Source organism: Dromaius novaehollandiae, chromosome 3 (genome assembly GCF_036370855.1).
Source record: "Dromaius novaehollandiae isolate bDroNov1 chromosome 3, bDroNov1.hap1, whole genome shotgun sequence".
Taxonomy (NCBI): domain Eukaryota; kingdom Metazoa; phylum Chordata; class Aves; order Casuariiformes; family Dromaiidae; genus Dromaius; species Dromaius novaehollandiae.
Genome location: NC_088100.1, coordinates 99,413,215 through 99,432,319, shown reverse-complemented (window position 1 = coordinate 99,432,319; position 19,105 = coordinate 99,413,215). Strand labels below are relative to the sequence as shown.

At 40.6% G+C, this 19,105-nt stretch overlaps 1 protein-coding gene across 2 annotated transcripts in view; it reads right to left on the bottom strand.

The window, feature by feature from the left end:
• Positions 1-15,574, bottom strand: part of LRPPRC (leucine rich pentatricopeptide repeat containing) — a 93,483-nt gene extending 77,909 nt beyond the window's left edge. Inside the window, exons 1-4 of one of the 2 annotated variants that reach the window (XM_064509584.1) lie at positions 15,377-15,574; positions 4,795-5,000; positions 914-1,036; positions 61-182 (exon numbers count right to left, since the gene is read on the bottom strand). In XM_064509584.1, the coding sequence (XP_064365654.1) occupies positions 61-182; positions 914-1,036; positions 4,795-5,000; positions 15,377-15,486 (561 nt within the window). In that variant the 5' untranslated portion in view covers positions 15,487-15,574. The remainder of the gene's footprint in view (positions 1-60; positions 183-913; positions 1,037-4,794; positions 5,001-15,376) is intronic. The other variant, XM_064509585.1, reaches the window with a different exon arrangement.
• Between the last annotated feature and the right edge of the window lie 3,531 nt (positions 15,575-19,105).

Genomic DNA, 19,105 nt, shown 5'->3' with positions numbered 1-19,105 from the left:
ATTTCTATCCAATAAATGATATTGCTATTTAGAAAGAAGTTATCATTAAAGGATACCTACTCGATTGGGCTGCACATTAGATTCCTCCATTCTGGCCAAAAATTCAGTTGGAGAGAACTTATACTCGTTCTGAAGGTAGACTTTAAGTAAAGCATTGTAATGGCTTGTATCATACACAGCACCTAAGGAAATATTTCAGGCACAGTCACTGAGTGTGGATTCTTTAAATTGAAAATGATTTTACAGCTTTTGCAGATAATTAATTTCATATCAATTTTATTTTGTTCCAATTTCATGCACAATCACATTACTTCCTTTTATCCAGCTTCGCAACATTAGACAACTATTTAACAATGCACATTTGCTTTTAAAAGGCTAAAACATATCAAGAGCACAGAAACATCATTGCTCACATACATTCCATTCTGCAGTCTGCTATAGGTGAATTTATTTTACAGATTTAGCAATATTACTCTCAAGAAGCAGTTCTTCTATGAGACATTTGTAAATAAATGACTAATTTAAAATAAAAAATATCATCTAATAAACTAGCTGATACCACTAGGCATACTCAGGCCACCAGATACCAAGGTAACTGGTCAACATCTAACTGAGAAAAAAAATATGTTCTTACAATAATCAAAAGCAAGCAGAAGCCTGATTTAAGCACTGGGGGGACCGGGGGGATTATTATTAAACACCCCTAGATGTCAGTATAACTCCCAGAATAGGAAATAGGTCTCTCACTGCAGCAACAAAACATAGTGTTCATTTGCTAATGAATATTTGCCATTATAACCTACCATTTAAACACCATTAAAATGCATTCAGTCTTCTGTTACAAAGAAAGCAACCTGGCAACACTAAAGCACATTGCTGTTCTTTCACGATGGACTAACAAAAACAGACCTACCCAGTTCTTTCATTTTGTCCCATATCATATGCGCTAGCTCTGTTCTTTCAGATGACAATACCTCTGGTAATAAAGCACCACAACTTCGCAACAAAAGCAAGGCCTGGTTACTCCCTGGAGACCCTGCAGTAAAATAAATAAATAAGTAAATAAATAAATAAATGAAACATTATTAACAGATCTAATTCAGGTTAACCAGAAAGAGTCACCTAGGGTAAATATATACATACATACATGCAACAAGTCTGTCAGATATAAAAACCACTGGGAACTATATTTTTAAATGAGTACCTGCATTTTTTGCCTCTATTGTTTAGTGATTCAAAGGTAATACTAAAACAATTATTTAAAATATTTTTATAGAATATTACTGTCCAGATTTAGTGCTTTTAGGTTCCTATGGTAACTTCTGCAAGTAATCACATACACTTCTGCAGAGCTAGGCACTCATCCTTTTGAATGGTATTCCAAATAACTTTTTAAAAAATTACTTTTTGTAGCTCTTGGATAGTAAATTGGTTTCAGTCTCTTCTGAGAGCCAAAAACAGTCCACACAACAGAAATGACACAGTAACAGCCTTTCCAAAGGTGCCAAATTCGCATAACCCACACCAAACTCACATCTTACATACCAAGTTCTACCAGTGCTTATGTCAGTTCAGGACTATACCTAAAGAAGATAGGATGAAGAAACTCACACTACGTCATCCTAATTTATCCACCTGTCTGACAGAGGCTTTCGGTTTTTAGCAGGGTCAATGTAGACCCCTAAATAAGCTTTAAATTCACTCCGAAAGGAACAACCCTATAACCCTGCTGAGCCTGCAGTCTATTCAACCTGTTATTTTGTTGCTATGTTATTGCTGAAACTACTGTTAACCTCCAATTTTTGTTCATGAAGTGAGATGACTTAAGTTTAAAGCTGAAAAGCAAGTCTGCTGGCAAACAGTACAAACTGTATAACTGAACGCTTCCTTCGGCATGAAAATTCTACCATTATTAGGAACTGAAGCGAACGATGGAAGGGAAAACTTCACGTTTAAGTAGAATATAGACACGACAAATTTCTTCATGAGTTATACATTTAATATTAGTAGAAAAAATAACATTTGAGACTGACCCATTGAAATACATATACTTTTCCTATATAGAAGAATCTTCTTCGAAATTCAAAAGTTTTACTGAACAGGACACCCAAAAGATTAAGCAATGATGCTACTATACACAGAAAATGATTCCTGATAAAACATGGCATTTAGTACAGTAATGAGGTCAGCTGAGCAGAAATTCAAAAAAGAAGCACAACAAATCTTAAGCTCAGATGATCTAGTACTCTAAATTTCCCAGTCTAAGATCTGTAAAGATCATTTCATCCTGAAAGGGACATAACCTCCTGGCAAATTTCTGAAACTGCACAGTACTTCACACCACTATCATACCACTACAAAACTGCTATTCAGAGATGCTCAACATGAGTTTCCACTATTAGCATCTACTTTAGCTTCCATCCACATTCAAGATCAAATGAATGAGACAATTTTTGCCTAGAGAATAGTGAAAGAAACTAAGAAAGTCTATTTCCTCCAACTTCTGCACATAACACCAGGCATGCCAAAAATAACTACACATCTAGTTGTCTTTCTTGGGCTGCACTACTGCTCCTGATGCAAAGTATGGCAGGGCTGCCAGACACTTCACAGATTACCAGGTAAGCTCAAGACATAGCATTTTACCTATTGTGTCTTTATAAGCAAAACCAGCAATTTCTAATAAAAAGGACAGTTCCTTCAGAGAGCAGTGTATTGCTAAAAAAAAAAAAAAAAAAGGGGGGGGGGCAAAAAAAGTTAACCCCTTTCCCATCACAGAAGGAAGGCGTACTTCAGAGGCAATTTTTTTTTCTAACAAGGAGCAAGATAAATATATGATTGCATAAAACACAGATGATAAAAAAGATATTTAAGGTTTTCTATCCCAAACTGAAATACACCTGCAGACTTGAAGGATTCCAACTTCCAAAATGACTTGAAGTCTACACCGTCATAAATGCTTTGTAAGTGATTTCCAAATTGTCATACCAAGACATCAAAGTTGCATACAGCCCAACATAAAGGCTGAAGCTGCTGCCAACAAAGGTATTTCCAGCTGCTGCTAATAACGATAAGTGTAAGGGAAAAGGCACATATTCCAGAGCATGCCACAGTAACCTAATTTTCAATTAATTATACAGAACTGTGGAAGCAGCTATATGAATATAAAATAAAGGCAAAACAAAATAAAAATATTCAAAAGCAGAAAAATCAGCAAAAATTTCTGCTCAACAGCAAAAAGCTATATAAGGTCTAAAATTGGACAAATATTTGATAATATTTATCCTAATGACTGAGTACGTTGAAAGTCGAAAGAAACAGGAAAAAAAGTCAGCAATATGAGTATGGGAATGTAGAGCATAAGACAGCCACATCAACCACCGTGTCTTTTTTCTGTAATTAGAATCTGAAGAAGGTTATAAACATATGCAAATCCGTTTTAGAAATAAACTGTAGCCTCCTACACTTTTGCTAAATTAGTTTCTAATGTTGCTATTAGACATATAAATGAGGATTGAGATTTTCAAATGGAAATATTAGTCATTTATTCAAATGGCACCTTAGTTAAATCCTTTGAGAAATTTTACCCTGTTTTTTTAAACCCTAAAAAACAACCTCTGCTTGAAATACACTTACTTACATAGCCAAATGAAATCACTACGAGCAATTATCTCCTTGCCAGCATGATTCCCTAAAAACTGTGTAACTAATCAAAGATCATGAAGAATTGTGCTTTGAAGGTAAGTGTAGAGACATAAAACCCTTGCCTACTCACACTCGCAAATTATAAAGTCTATACCTAAAAAAGAAAAAGCAGACAGAATCAGAAAAGATATCACAAGCAAAAAGTCAAAACTAAAGAAGTTCAACAGAAAGAGAGCAAGAATTAAGGACTCAGCTTTGAAGCAGTAAACTGCAAAACTATAAGAGCTTAAACCCAGGTATATAAGCCAATAACTGGCCAGAGTAATACTCAAAGTATAAAATTAAAAGAAAACAAACACTGTCATTTCTCAATATAGTCTCATTGACTATTAATGCCAAAACCCCAATTTCTCAAATATCTCCACTGTTTCATCTTTTGACCCACCAGGTACCGAATCTCATCTTCAACTACAGTACAGTTTATAAAAGATTATTCTGGCTACTTTTAGCCAAAGGAATACCGAATCTTCCAGAATGAACAATGCTTCAGCTATTTATTTTCTTTCTACTTGGAAAAAAAAAAAAAAAAACCTCTCTCTGGTCCCAAATATCCACAACTACCTGGGCATGGGGAAACTTGGGATCATCTCCACATTTCCCTACAGAATTCCATTTTAAAAACAAGTGGCATCCTAAGGACAGCATTTCATACCTAAGCATATATAAGATTACAAAATCTTACATTTTTAAAATACGCTGTATAAAATAGACAGATACAATCCCTGTTATATTCACAGTACAGTTTATATACAACATATGAAAGTTAATATGTAGCAAGGAGGAAAGTGTAACATTACTGCATAAAAATCCACAAAAGCAGGTGAATATGATAAAGATTTCTTAAAAGTACAGTGAATTTCTACCAGATGTATAAATTACCAAAGACAAAAAACACTGGAAAAGCATGCGTTCGAAGCAAACTACCATCTCTAAAACATTTAAAGTCCATCCACCAACACGTGCAGTAGGTTAAACAACATCCAAAAGACAAAATTAACATAAATCAGAATTCTTTCATTTAAGTTCTTTGGCTTGACAAATTGTTATATAGCAGCTCTACCAACTTTGTTTTAATTAAAAGAAGCTTACCTGCCCTGCATATTTCATGGAAGATTTTTAATAGAAGGGCTTTAGGGATGCGGCCAGTTTTTCTGACAGAGTTATCCAGTTTATTTAACGCCCAGTCAAACTGCCATGCCCGTCTGCTTTGAATTTCTGAATTTGGCTCTTCTTTAACTCTTCCCTCCTGCTGAGGTGCAACTGTAAGGAATCTTGTTTGGTACATCAGATCTCTGCTTAAATAAAAATAAAAAAAACCAAAACACATAGAGCTTACACTTCTTTAAGTCATTCTGCAACTACTCTGACCACAATTAAACATTAAAAAAAGATAATCCTCTTCTATTTCTTGCTCATAAACAACCAGTTTTTCAAAAACATTCTGCACTGATTTAAACAAACAAATGTAGGCGAGTCTTTCTACCTAAAAAACAGATATAGTCATACATAATTTCTCACAGTGACAACTGTTTATCTAAGGTTAAAAATAAAGTATGACAACTACAAAAAATGTAATGAAGTGTTCTTATTTCTAGCAAAACAACAGGAGCTTGCCTTTTTTAAAAAAAAGCTGATGTATGTAAGACAAGGAAAATGGTATTTGTGCCATACCGGAAACGTGAATAGCCTGTGCAGGACAAAGTATCATTACACACATGCACTTTTTGAAGTCTGTTCTAAAGTGTATGTACAACCGCATAAAATAAACCAAGACTCTCCTGCTCCAGATTCCTATACAAAGAAAGTAACAAATACTGGACAGCGAAGGTAAAATTCAGCAGTTTCCAAAATTCCCTTCCCTCCTCACTATCTCTCTAGCCCAGAGCTCTTCAGCTAAATTTCCTGCTTAATAATTCATAAATAACAACACATAACAATGGGCTAAATTTACACACCATGACTTCTATTACAGTAAAGCACAAGTGCCACAAAACTCCTGGGTTTCAGATTAAAATTGAAATTAAAAAAAAAATTCTTATTTTTGTATGGTTACATTAAATCTTATGTCACACAGCACACTTGCAACCATAAAATTGATCTGTATTTACACTTCTTAGCTAAAGTACATGCATTGCTTTAACAAAGCCCTCTTTATAAGGTTCTCTATATGCCAAAAGCCACTAACATTTTAAAGCACTTCCATAACTCCATCAGGTTAGATACTGAGAAAAAAAAGTATTTGCACGCTCAAAATCTGCATGAAAAGACTTGATGGCTATAAATTTTCATTTGTTACTAAACTATCCCTTCTTAACGTTTAGCATGATGATGTTTTAACTACACTAAAATATTATACTGCTATATCAAGTGCTATGCTTATATGCTGTAAAATATTGTAGGATTTTACAATTATGCGATCTTTAGAAGTTGAGAAAGAACACAGGATTAAGAGAACAGCAAAAGAAAAAAGGGATAAAAATCAAACAGGTCACGTTAACAGTTTCAGTTAGGAAGGCACATAACAAGGTAGCAAGAAAGGCTTCTAAATATACTAGAGAAAAGAAAATTAAAAGATACAGATACACCTTAAAACAGAAAAAAATTACAAATCACAACACTGTTAGGTTTTACAAAAAAATGTTAATCATGACCATATGTTAAACTAAGTAAATTTTAACGGACAGGTAGGAACGTAGGTGAGAACGGGCTAAATCATTTTTAGAAACATTAACTATATTCAAAAAAAATTTAATGGGCTTCACTCAATTCTCAGATCCTTTAGAGTTCCCTTCAAAAATTCATGGAAGACAAGTTGTGGCAAAAACAGAAGCAATGTCAACATAAAAATATGGATCGACATACAGATAAGTCTTATGGCACCCACCCTATCTGACATTCTCATAAGCAAAATAAGGAGATGTGATGTAGTTTTAATCTGAAAAATGGTTATGCTAGTGGCTTAAAAAAAAAAAAGAAAAAACAGTAAAAATGGCTATCAGGATTTGTTGCAAAATTGGGAAAATCCTAAATTAGGGTATATCCTGACCAAAGTGGGACTGGACTGCATGACCCATTTCTGTTTAATAATTTTTATTAACAATTTGCATGACAGAAAAGAAAATAAACAAAGAAAATTTGTAGATGGCAGCACAACCATAATGGTGGGAAACTCTTAAAGGAGAACATCAGACCTCAAAACTATCTTGATTCCTTGAAGAAACTGCCTGAAATCAATAAAGAGGAATTTCAATACAGACAAAAGACAAAGTTTAACATTTTGGACAAAAACAAATGCAGAAACATAAGGTGGTGTGCAATCAACTAGACAACAGTACAATAGAAAAAGAACTGAAAGACAACCACAACATGAAACATTTCAAACATGAAACATTATGCAACAAAAAACCCTAACTTTAATTGCAGAACCTACTAACAGAAACAACACAGATAAGAGAGAATTATTCTGCTCATCACTCACAGCACACGGGTCTGAAAGACTCATCTATCCTGTCCCTCTCTCCAAAGGCAGAAGCAACTGTATCTAATACATTGGGCATCACACTGCTAATATTAATAATTAAAATATTAATTGTAATGAAATAGTAGAACAAGATACTTTGTGAGACTGAAACTTTCTTGTTTGGAAGCTTATAAAATAAGATTAGGAAAAAATTCCAACAGGCACAACCTTAACACAGCTGGTCTTACGACAGTACTAGAGGTTAAATTACATAACCTCATAATGTAAATACGTTTTTTCAGTTATTTCAATTAACTTTGTTCAGGATTAAATCCAATGCTATGTAAAATAAAGTGCATGGTACTACTCCAAAGGCTGAAATAGGTATTTACTTCCATTATTATCTTTAAACGGCATTTTAAGATCTCCTCCATGTGAAATATCACTTGCAAGCACACGAAGTCACACAAACTTCAGATCTATTTCAGTTACCATCTGATTCTTCCCCAAAATGTGTAATTTCTCTTCACCATATTTCAGAATTGTGTTTCTTTATACCTACATAGAGAGAAGCTCAAAAGGATAGATTAAGCTTAAGCAAACCGCAGCAGTCTTTTACTATAAAGTGAACTCTGAATTGTGAACGATCACAAGATTAAATGTAGCCTTCCAATTTTCAGCTTTCTCTTTACATTCATAAGGATTAAAAATGTAGATCCTGCCCACATAGGAAAGGTTAACCCATTATATTTTTGTAATCCCAATGTACAAACCTCCTTATTTTGCAATAAAGGCAATTTTTCCTCCTCCAATGGGGAGAGGGGAGAGGGGAGAGGGGAGAGGGGAGAGGGGAGAGGGGAGAGGGGAGAGGGGAGAGGGGAGAGGGGAGAGGGGAGAGGGGAGAGGGGAGAGGGGAGAGGGGAGAGGGGAGAGGGGAGAGGGGAGAGGGGAGAGGGGAGAGGGGAGAGGGGAGAGGGGAGAGGGGAGAGGGGAGAGGGGAGAGGGGAGAGGGGAGAGGGGAGAGGGGAGAGGGGAGAGGGGAGAGGGGAGAGGGGAGAGGGGAGAGGGGAGAGGGGAGAGGGGAGAGGGGAGAGGGGAGAGGGGAGAGGGGAGAGGGGAGAGGGGAGAGGGGAGAGGGGAGAGGGGAGAGGGGAGAGGGGAGAGGGGAGAGGGGAGAGGGGAGAGGGGAGAGGGGAGAGGGGAGAGGGGAGAGGGGAGAGGGGAGAGGGGAGAGGGGAGAGGGGAGAGGGGAGAGGGGAGAGGGGAGAGGGGAGAGGGGAGAGGGGAGAGGGGAGAGGGGAGAGGGGAGAGGGGAGAGGGGAGAGGGGAGAGGGGAGAGGGGAGAGGGGAGAGGGGAGAGGGGAGAGGGGAGAGGGGAGAGGGGAGAGGGGAGAGGGGAGAGGGGAGAGGGGAGAGGGGAGAGGGGAGAGGGGAGAGGGGAGAGGGGAGAGGGGAGAGGGGAGAGGGGAGAGGGGAGAGGGGAGAGGGGAGAGGGGAGAGGGGAGAGGGGAGAGGGGAGAGGGGAGAGGGGAGAGGGGAGAGGGGAGAGGGGAGAGGGGAGAGGGGAGAGGGGAGAGGGGAGAGGGGAGAGGGGAGAGGGGAGAGGGGAGAGGGGAGAGGGGAGAGGGGAGAGGGGAGAGGGGAGAGGGGAGAGGGGAGAGGGGAGAGGGGAGAGGGGAGAGGGGAGAGGGGAGAGGGGAGAGGGGAGAGGGGAGAGGGGAGAGGGGAGAGGGGAGAGGGGAGAGGGGAGAGGGGAGAGGGGAGAGGGGAGAGGGGAGAGGGGAGAGGGGAGAGGGGAGATTTCTGTCTGGATTTCTGTCCACTTCTGACAGGTTCCTGAGTATGATGAACAACCAGAACCAAGTTGCTTGCTGCTAATTTATATAAACTGTACCACGCAGTAAACCATGTATCATCTGGGTTTTTAACACAGGGCGTCCCCATAGCTCAAATCAAATCCCCAGATACAAAACTAGATTCTTTAACAGGGTGTTCTCCCTATCTCACCAACATGCCCCCATCCTGTACAAACACGCTACAACTTATCAAAAGCCAACAAAGTCTTAACAAAGACAACTGAAAAAGTGTTGCATATGTCACTCTTATCAATTTCATCAGCAAGTATCTCCCCTGAACTGGACAGAGCAAAGATTGTAACACAGATCTTGCAGAAGTTTTCACTACGGAGCATTTTTCTGTTTTGGGGGAGATGCTCTTTTCTCTGCAATCATGAGAATTGACATCCAAACTTACAGATGAGAACGTCCAAATTCAGAAGTGGCAGCAAGGCCAAAGATGCTTTGAGAGACTTGTGTATTAAGAGTTTGACTTTCCTGCTCAGCTACAGTTTTATGCATCATGCCTTAGAATTATCCTTATTTCTTTTGTGAATAGAAAGGGTGTCAACTTTAGGATGAGCATCCTGGCACTTGTACATCTAAAAGTGCAGTTTAGCGATATAGCTGAACTGATCTAATGGCATGCAGTCACCAAAAGCCACAGTCCCAGTCCCTCTTTTCCTTCTGCCCACAGTCCCACCCTTCTAGAGTTCATTAGATCTTTGATTCAATAAAATTTGTTAATCCATCAGAATTTCTTTTCTTGGCAGTCCAGCAGAGGAAATCACCTCAGTGACAGGTCAAATGAGCACCCTGAGTTACTGCAGAACAACTGGGCCAGTAGTGAGGCCTGAGGAGAATGGAGACAATCCCCTCTCTCCCTACACAAACTTTTCCACAGCAGCAAATGGACAGCTGCAACATCAAACCACAAGACAAAGTGTGTAGAATAAAGCCCCCCAAAGACATTCAGACCATAGCTCTAAACCCACTATGAACATGTGTGGTTTATTACAGCATTCTCAACTGTCAGCTACTCTAGCAAATTTAAGTATCCCTTCACTAAGTGAAGATTCTATGCAGAAAGTTCCGAAAAAGATTTTGTACTGCAAAAATCACTGCAGAGCTAAAATTTGTTGTTGCAGACCTGAAGTTTGTTGTATTGGTTTGTCATGGTGCATTTATTTTGTTCCAACTGCAAGGCATGAGAGGGATGTACTACAGCTCAGTATATATTTCATGGCATTTAATACCAGAGGTAGACGTGTGAAATGGAAAAATATGCCTTAGATTTGATCTGAGGTTTTTGCTATAAAATGGTCCTCAGCCATCCAGTGCAGTTGGATATCCATCTATTGTCTTAAACAATTTTCAGAAGCAGCTTAGGTTAAACCCGCACAAAATTACATGAGAAACACTCCTATGAACTATTCCATCGGCTCAACTACGGAACACCCAGTAGCAGCACTAGTCACTGCAGGGAGACTGCCTTAAACCAGCCCATCCATTCTGCCCTGTTGTGCTCAAACTTGGCTCAATCACAGAAGGAAAATTAACTGACATAATTGGCAATTGCTGGGAAAAAGCATCTTTCACAGCAGCATTTAGTGTTGCATTCTGATTGTATATCCAAGATCACTTTAATTCCCCTACCTCCACTCCTGAACTCAATCTATCCCTTAATTCAAATTCTTATCCACGGGCCCAAATGTGATCCTGCAGTCAAGGTGTGCAGTCTCACTTCTCCTCTTCATTCTCCTGTTCTCCAGCTCAACTCTCTTGTTCTCCAGCATTAGGAAAAACTACAGGAAAGGCTGCAGTGGAACACATCCAGGGAATAAACACTGATCTGACAAAGGAAGAAAGTCAACTAACTCAAGGTGATTTTATGATCTACATCAGCAATCTGGCTGCAGGCTATAAGATCTCACTAGTTCAATAACAGACCTTGGCAACTATGCAATTAGTCCTTGGATGCTTTGCCTAACTGCTTAATCATACCAAAGACCCTTACTGTGCTTCAACTGATTATCACTCCTGTTAATTATGTATAAATGGCCATTAGAATCAAATGTTTTTTACTGCAGGTCTAATAACACACTAACAAAACTTAATAATACTACTTATCAGCAGAGAGGAAAAGTTATTTGTAATTATCCATTCTAATGATAGTGTATGCATGCATCCTGCCTAACAGTTTAAAATCATGGACAAACAGGTAACTGCATTTCATATGACAGATCGAGTTTCAAGATGACTGAGGATTTGTCCAGCGCATACCCCTATCGTTCAGATCTTGCAACAGGCATCCATTCAAGATTTGAACTGGTATGTTCTTGCACCATTGTAAACACCTACCAATGCAAGGCTTGTACTTCTGTTAACACATACATTATTTTAAGACTGTAGAGTAGAAGTAGAGTTTATGCTTTGGCTATGGTAGTCTCATGACGATATGTCAAGCCCGAGCTATTTGAAATCCACTTTGGATGGTCATGGAAAGTCATGCTTAAGTTTTCTTTCATTACTCTATGAGGGAGGGACTGCTTTCCAGGAGAGAGGGCAACAAAGAAGAAAATCTAAAACCTAGCTATCTTCCTCACTATTATAGTTGCAGATGCACTTCAAAGTACTGACTTCAACCTAAGAATTTCATATAATTTGAACCTTATTTACATTTATAGTTGCTTCTTTACCCACTGCATATCATATCGGCTCTGAACAGATAAACAACGAATCCTGAGCATCTCTAGAATTACACAGGCGTAAGAAGTAGTACAACCATCTTCTGGGTACTTTACATTTTGGGGATGGTAATTAGGACCTTCCTGGAAGATTTAAGGCCATACCATGTTCTGATGAAAACTCTGCTTGAAGGTGGATGCTTGTGGTTTCACATCTCTAGAGAAATCAATAGATTTGCAACTTTTCTGTAACCACTATTGTAATGAAAGAATCAAAATTGCATCTGAAGTGACTTCACATGTTCAATGCTAAAACAACTCCTACAAGCACATGTAAACATTTTACAGATAGCATATAGAGTCATTTAGGCAGTTCTGTTGCTAAACATTGGATTATTCCTTCTTGTTGCTTACTCACTCTTAAAACAGTTTTGTTTTTGTTTTTTGTTTGTTTTACACTATCCTAACCAGAACTTCTCCAATATTCTCTGAAACTGATAGTAGTGAACTGCATTTCATTGTCAAAATACCATCTTGGGACCCGGACAGCAAGTCTAAATGTTGTCCATATATTGAAGTCACTCTATTTCTTTAAGAGGTCCATTTCCAGAAGTTAACAGTTAGATGGAAGAAAAAAAACACTGAACAGTTACTTAAGCTAAACACTGAAATGAGATTGTATGCTTACCTGTGTAATTTCAGTTCATATACATTATCCCTGCTTTACACTTTGGTTCTAGAGCATTGCTTGTACTCACTAGAATGTCTAAATTCATACACTAAATCAGAAAAAGATTTTAAATTAAATATCTTAGGGATTAAATTACTGGACAGAAAAGTAAAAATTTTAATGTGTTCTTCGGTCTTACTCCAATATAAGTCACAGATTAGACTGCAACCTGAGAACAATGAAAGACACCACTGTTGATTTCTGTCAACATAATCTCTATCAAGCACCTGCTTTCTCTAAGCATAATTTTTTTAAATTATACTTAATCTAGCCTGACTATTGAAGTTGTCAGCAACTAAACCATCCCACGTGACTCCTTTTACATAGTAGAAAACATAGTAGAGTATAATTGAAAGCAAAAAGGTAACATTTGTGAAAAAGACCAGCTGTTAAAGCCAGAAAAGAACACTGTATAAATCATTTACAAGTTCTTTCCAGAAATACAGTCCTACCAAGTGCTGTCAGTCCCTCATCAAATCATACACACATTTTGTGAACACTACTTCTTGCAACAAACTATTTTATGAAATACTGCTTCCATTAGAGGAAAACAAAAAAGTCAGCTGAAATGAGTTCCCTATTCTTTCCTTCACAAGTTCTACACTGTTCTTCACACCAACTCTAGTATTTAATGATGTTTTACTTAAATCACTAAAAACAGCAAAAAACTATCCTTTTCTTGGTATAGGCTAGTTTTATGTCAGGCTACCCAATCATATCAGCTCACTGTAGGTTTGATAAACACCAGTGTTGGTGTGAAGGGAATAAGTAGGAGTAATCTGCCTATTTGGGGAGAAGTAAGTCTTCCCCTTGAGGAGGGGGGGACGCCCCTTTCCATTGCTCACTCTCTTTTCTTCGTACTCCTTCTCCTGAGCCAGCTGTGGAGCTCACTAGGTCCTCTGTTAAACAAATTTATCTATCTAGAATGGCAGAAAACTGTTCAGCTTTTCTGAATGAGCTGGTTTTCTACCACTTCACCTCTGTGTCACACTGACTCAGAGGGACCAGCAGAGCTATAACAAACGAAGAGCGAGGCAGGACAGAAAAACTTCCTCCTTTCAGTAGCACTAAGTTGCTATGTCAGTTCACTCAGTCTCATAAAACTGAATTCCTGATGCTTTTAGATTCTTAGATTTTATGCAAAAATTTGTCTACAACATGATTTTGATATTTAACGAGACGAATTTCAAGCTCAGTCACTGATACTGAGTAAATCTACATGCTGACACTTTTGTCAGACAGTAATGCTGTGCTCCTATTCCTATTTTCACTGTAGAATGAGCTGCTGAAGATGGCAGTAGGAACAGTGAACAAATTCTGATGTTCTCAGCTATTTGTGCCCCTTCGCTTCATATCTAACAGAAACATAAGCTGCTACCAGAATAGTTTGTAAGGTGACAGTACTACACAGTAAAAGCACCATGTCCCTTTCGTACTTAACTAGACTGGCTCCTCCCCACGTTTTACAAACACTGCAAGAAATAAAGCAAATATTCATATGCTTGGTGGAAAGAGATCTAAACTCCTCTTTAACTACATGGTTATAATCTACAAAATATAAGTATTTGTTTTAATTTCATATAGTTTTTAATTAACAATTGTAACTATAATTACAGTAAGTCATTTCCCATAAACGAAAGCTAAAGCATCTGAAACCACTACCAACTTTATGTTTTATAGAAATAAGACATGATAGAAATCAAAATCTAATCTCATCAAGGATCAGAAATCATGAGCCAACCTTCCTCTCATTCACATGCAGCTTGAGAGTTTGCTGACAATAAATTCCTAACACAAAAAAGCTTACACAAGTCTTCATGTAGCTCTACCAGCATCCTAACTATATAAAATATGAAAAATAAATATGACTCAAAGCCTTTGATGTACCTATCAACTTCACAAGGTAAAGATCCTTGACAAAAGTAATTGAGGGAACTACAGAAACAACTAGTCTACCTAAAAAAGAGAATCACCATCTTTTAGAAAAATCAGTGCATAAGAAGAGCTAAAAAATTGTATGCAGCTCAGAGGCACCGATTCTGACATATATTCAGGGTTGAACCTTATGCACTTCTATGTCCAGGAAGTGAATGGTCAAGACAAAAAAACTCCCCAGATCCTGAAGTTGCATTTAACCACCACTGGAGAGAGAGCTTAGCTCTCCCAAAACTAGAAAGAGAATGCTGTAACACTTTGATGCAACCACATCATACTCCTTGGGTCCTGCAAAGCCATAGAGAAGAGACACGTGACATCATTACCCCACACTTTCACTTTCTTTCTATTTCCTGCTTTAATGACTGATTTGTACAAAACTGATGCACTCATCTGAAGGAAAGACTGTGCCTCAAAACTTCCTGCAAGGCAGCAACAAAGTATCAGTGTACTCAGAACAGGAATGGGAGTGCACGCAGGGCAAGTGCTCCACAGCATGATGGAAGAGAGAAAACCACATAAAAGGAATGGAGATACTCCTCCTGATAACAGGCCCAGCAAGGTCTGGTGGACAAGTGCAGGGAAGCTCCGATTCCAACTGCTCAGTTACTTGGAGTAAACCACTGCATTGCCCAGTCAGCTCTCTCCCTTCCTCCTTGACTCCCTGTTTTCACAGCTTGTCTCACCTCTAATTATACACCCTGGAAGAAGGCTTGCCTCTTACTCTTCACAGAGAAAAATAAACAGCCCGCTTTCACCTAAGCCCAAAAGGACAACGCTAAAATAAAGCGACGGAAGAGGCGCTCCGCTTCACCGGCGCTGGGGAAGAGCAGCGGCGCGCCACACGTTCTTCGACCCTGAGCTCACCCTGCTCACACGTGGCGAGAGGCCGCCGCCGCCGGGACCCCCCAGCAGCCCGGCAAGCGGGCCGCAGGACGGGCCAACGGTCGCGGGCCAACGGCCGCCGCGCCCCGCCGCCCCCGCCTCAACGGCCACGGGGCAGCCCCACGGCGCCAGGTCTCACCTGCCAGGGGCCGGGGGGCGCGCAGCGGCTGCCGCCGGCGGGCGGAGAAGGGGCAGAAGCCGCGGGCAGAGCGCCCGGAGACGCCCGGCGGAGCTGAGCAGGGCGGCCATAACCGCCGCGCGCGCCGCACTCGGAGGAGCACGTGAGCCGGTCACCGCCGCTACTGCGCGTGCGCACCGCGCGGGACGGGGCGGCAGCAGACCGCGCTCCGCCTCTGCCAGCCCACGTGACTGGAGGAAACCATTCCCTCGGGGGAGGGCCGCGGGGCGGTCTAGCACCCGGCCCGCTGACGGCACTGGCGGGCTTTCCAATCCCCCCCATGCCACTGATGGAACATTCCCCGCACGGTCGGCGCCGCAGCCCGTCACCCCGGGGGTGGGTCGATCAGAAACCAACCCGGAGTTGCTCCATCCACAGGCTCTCGGCCGTGTCCCCTTAGCGCTTAAAAGGGAAAAGCCCGGTCTGGGAGGCAAAGATTGCGCCTCGCTGCGGTTCTGAAGGCGGAAGGGAGCAGGGGAAGGCAAGGGCAATGCCGTGCTTCTCTCGGCAGTAGGGCCCCACTCTAAGCGCCCTTCGGGCAATTCCGCGCTAGCTAATGGTTGGCCCTGAGAGGGCGTCCGGGCTGAGTAAGCGCCGGCCCGCCCCCGCCTGGAGCCGGAAGTCACGTGGGAGTGGGTGCGAGAGCGGTGTCTTGCTGCGCCGCGGGTCGGCGCAACTGGCGGGTGGTTTGGGGTGCGCGGCGGGCCGTTGGATGCGCGCCGCCGCCGCACTGCCTCCTTTCTCTGGGCAGGGCTGTAACGGGCGAGGTTGGTGACTCCGAGGGCTCGGGGCAAACCGCCGCTCAGCTGCCCTCCCGGCACAGCCAGCCCTGTCCGCCCGCAGGTGCCGGCGCTTCTGTCCCAGAGCCCTGTGGGCGGAAGTTGAGGGCAGCGGCTCTTGCCTGGCGCTGCCGGCGCCAGGCGAGCCGCCTCGGCTGGTTTTATTCTCTTTGGGCTCTTTTGCCGAGAGAGGAAGACCGTCCTCTGTGGTTCCCGCAAGTTTGGGATTTTAGGCTGGAAAGACCTGCTACCAGTTTCCAGTGTGTTATTTTGAATGCTGAAATGTATGTCTGTGACAGTCTACTGAATGTATATACACCATCTATGGCAGGTGGCATACAAATATGAAAAAAAAAAAAAAAGCTTAGCTTATTCTTGTCACTAATAGGAAGAGGTTCATTTAAGCTCAGCTGTTAGTTAATCTGTACATGTTGTTTTAAGAAAGTAGTACTTGTGTAGTTTGGCTGTGAAGGCCACCAGTGGCAGTCAGTCTTTACAATACTGCAGTGACTAGATTTTCATGTTGAAAGAGCAGAACAGAAGAGCCTCTGAAATGGCATCCCTTACTTTCCTTCATTCTGGGAAGGACTGGGGTTACAAGGTGTGGGAGGCAGAACCTTGATTTAAAAACTTTATAACGGTAAATCTCTGCCTGAGCATGTTTACTAAGATGTTCTCTGCATTGTAATTTTGTATTAGTATGCAAGTTAAAGCTGGGTTCTGAGATGTAATTACAACATCAGATTAGATAGGTACTTTTAAGTTAAGTCAATGTTTTTCTACAAAAACATCTAATTATTTTTGCTGTAGATTGCACATAACTACTCCAGGGGGCAGACTGTTCATTCAAACAGATGAGGTTGAATTTATCAAGTCAATTACAATCAGCCGTTTTCTATTACAATTTACTTAGTAAGACGTGTGAAGTCTTGATGTCAAAATGTGAAGAGCACAGTTTTTAGAAGTTCTGAACATTGCTTTTGCTATTTATGAGAGTCTTGGGTGCTCTATACTTCTCATAATCAAGCTTTAAGGCATGAAATAAAGCTAATAAGAGAATATTTGTAAGGTTACTGCTTATCATGGGTTCTGCTTTGTCATAATGTTATGATATTTTACACAGCACACATTTTAGTCCTAGTATGAATAAGGGAGTCCAAGATGAATTTCTTAACTGGAATGTAAAGGTAGTAACGTACACACTAGTTATTAGGATGATGTAGGAACTTACTTACCAAACTTGGTTATGCAGTAGGGTCGCACTATGCTAGGAGCTTTAAAAACACAGTACAAAGTTGTCTACGATGATTGTAAGGACAGGAAAAGATAACGCAAGAGGATAGAGAAGAAAAAGGAAATAGTGAGATAACATGATTATTAATATTAATAATGCTGATAATAATTAATCAGCATAATAAATAGTAGGCTCCCATTGCTGAGACTTGACTATTACCAAATTAGTAAAGCACAGTTTAAAGGAGTGTTTTGAAGGAGACAGGTGTTGACCAGGAACTCTTCTAAAGGGCAAAGAATACCCAAAGGTGTGTATTTGAAAATCTGGTAAGTAAATAACAGAATCTGAAATGATGGGCTACTCAAAGAGGAGCGGACTCTTCACTGCCAAGTGAGAAGTCATAGACAGGGTTCTGTTTTAGAAGTGAAGACAGCTATTTGATAATGAAAAGGAAAGGGGGCCCTGAGGAAATAATTCAAGATGTGGTATACCCAAAGTAGTAGACTTAGGAAATTATATTCGCTAAAGTTCTCTGAATGGATGAGGGTCTAGCTTGCATTATCAAGATCTGAAAAAGAGGAAGTTTTAATCAGTAATTGAGACATAGCTGTTAGAGCCTTGCTGAGAGTTTTAGTTCTCTGGATGAAGACGAAGAGTTGTGTATTAGATATGTTATTCAAGGAGAAAAATGATTAGTGCTTGTATGTGAGGGTCTAGAGAAAGCACTGAGTGGTGGAATAACCAGTAGTAGTTGAAAAAGAAAAATTATTAGGCAGAGAGTGAAAGTTTATTTTAGTCATGCTAAGCTTGAGTTGATGCATCATGCATGAGATGTGAATGAGGCACCAGAATTTGTTTAGACAAAAAAATTTAGACAAAAAAATTGAGATAGACCTGTTGGGCCTCAGCACAGGGTTAGTAGCTATACTTTTAGCTATATTTGTAGAAAAGATTATCCAGAGATAAGAGTATGTACAACAGAAAAGGGTGAAGACACACCTACACCCAGAGAGGGGGAAGAAGATACTCATCCAAAGATCCTCTTAAGGAAGAAAAAGCTACCAGAAGACAGTTGTGGTCAGCTGCATAAGAGACAGTTGAAAAGTCAGGGAAGATGTGAATGAGTCTATGCTAAGAGAGATGGGAGAGGAAGACGTGGGATGGACAAGGGACCAGAAAAAGGAAGCAGTCTAGGAGAAACTGGTTTGTTGGTCTCACTACCAAAAGAAAGAATTAAGACAAAGCTCCAGATTAGCAGAAGAAATCCTCTGCCGACTTCCTAGTTTTCCCTTTCTCTAAAGAGACAAGATCTTTGAAGATTCTTGGCCTGATTTACTCTTCCCAGGGAATCTGTTTCTAGAGATAATTCCCAGGAGACTTTGCTCATGGATAATTTAGCAATGCCAGGGAGCATACCTGGGCTTCAGAGGTGTTTCTGTACTGTTAAATTCCTAGTCTCTGAAGAAGTTTTGGCCCATGCCAGACAATTGCTGGGCGTAGTTTGGGGATTTAGGGATTTAGTATCAATCAGCCTGGGACTGTTCCCAGTAGGCAGTTTGGAGATGGCCACATTGTGTTGGAGGGTAAGAGGATTAAAAAGGAAGGACTGTGGCCAAACTCTTCCACTTGGCTTCAAAACCAGAGAATGGTTCTGGTTACGTTTAATGTAATAGATAA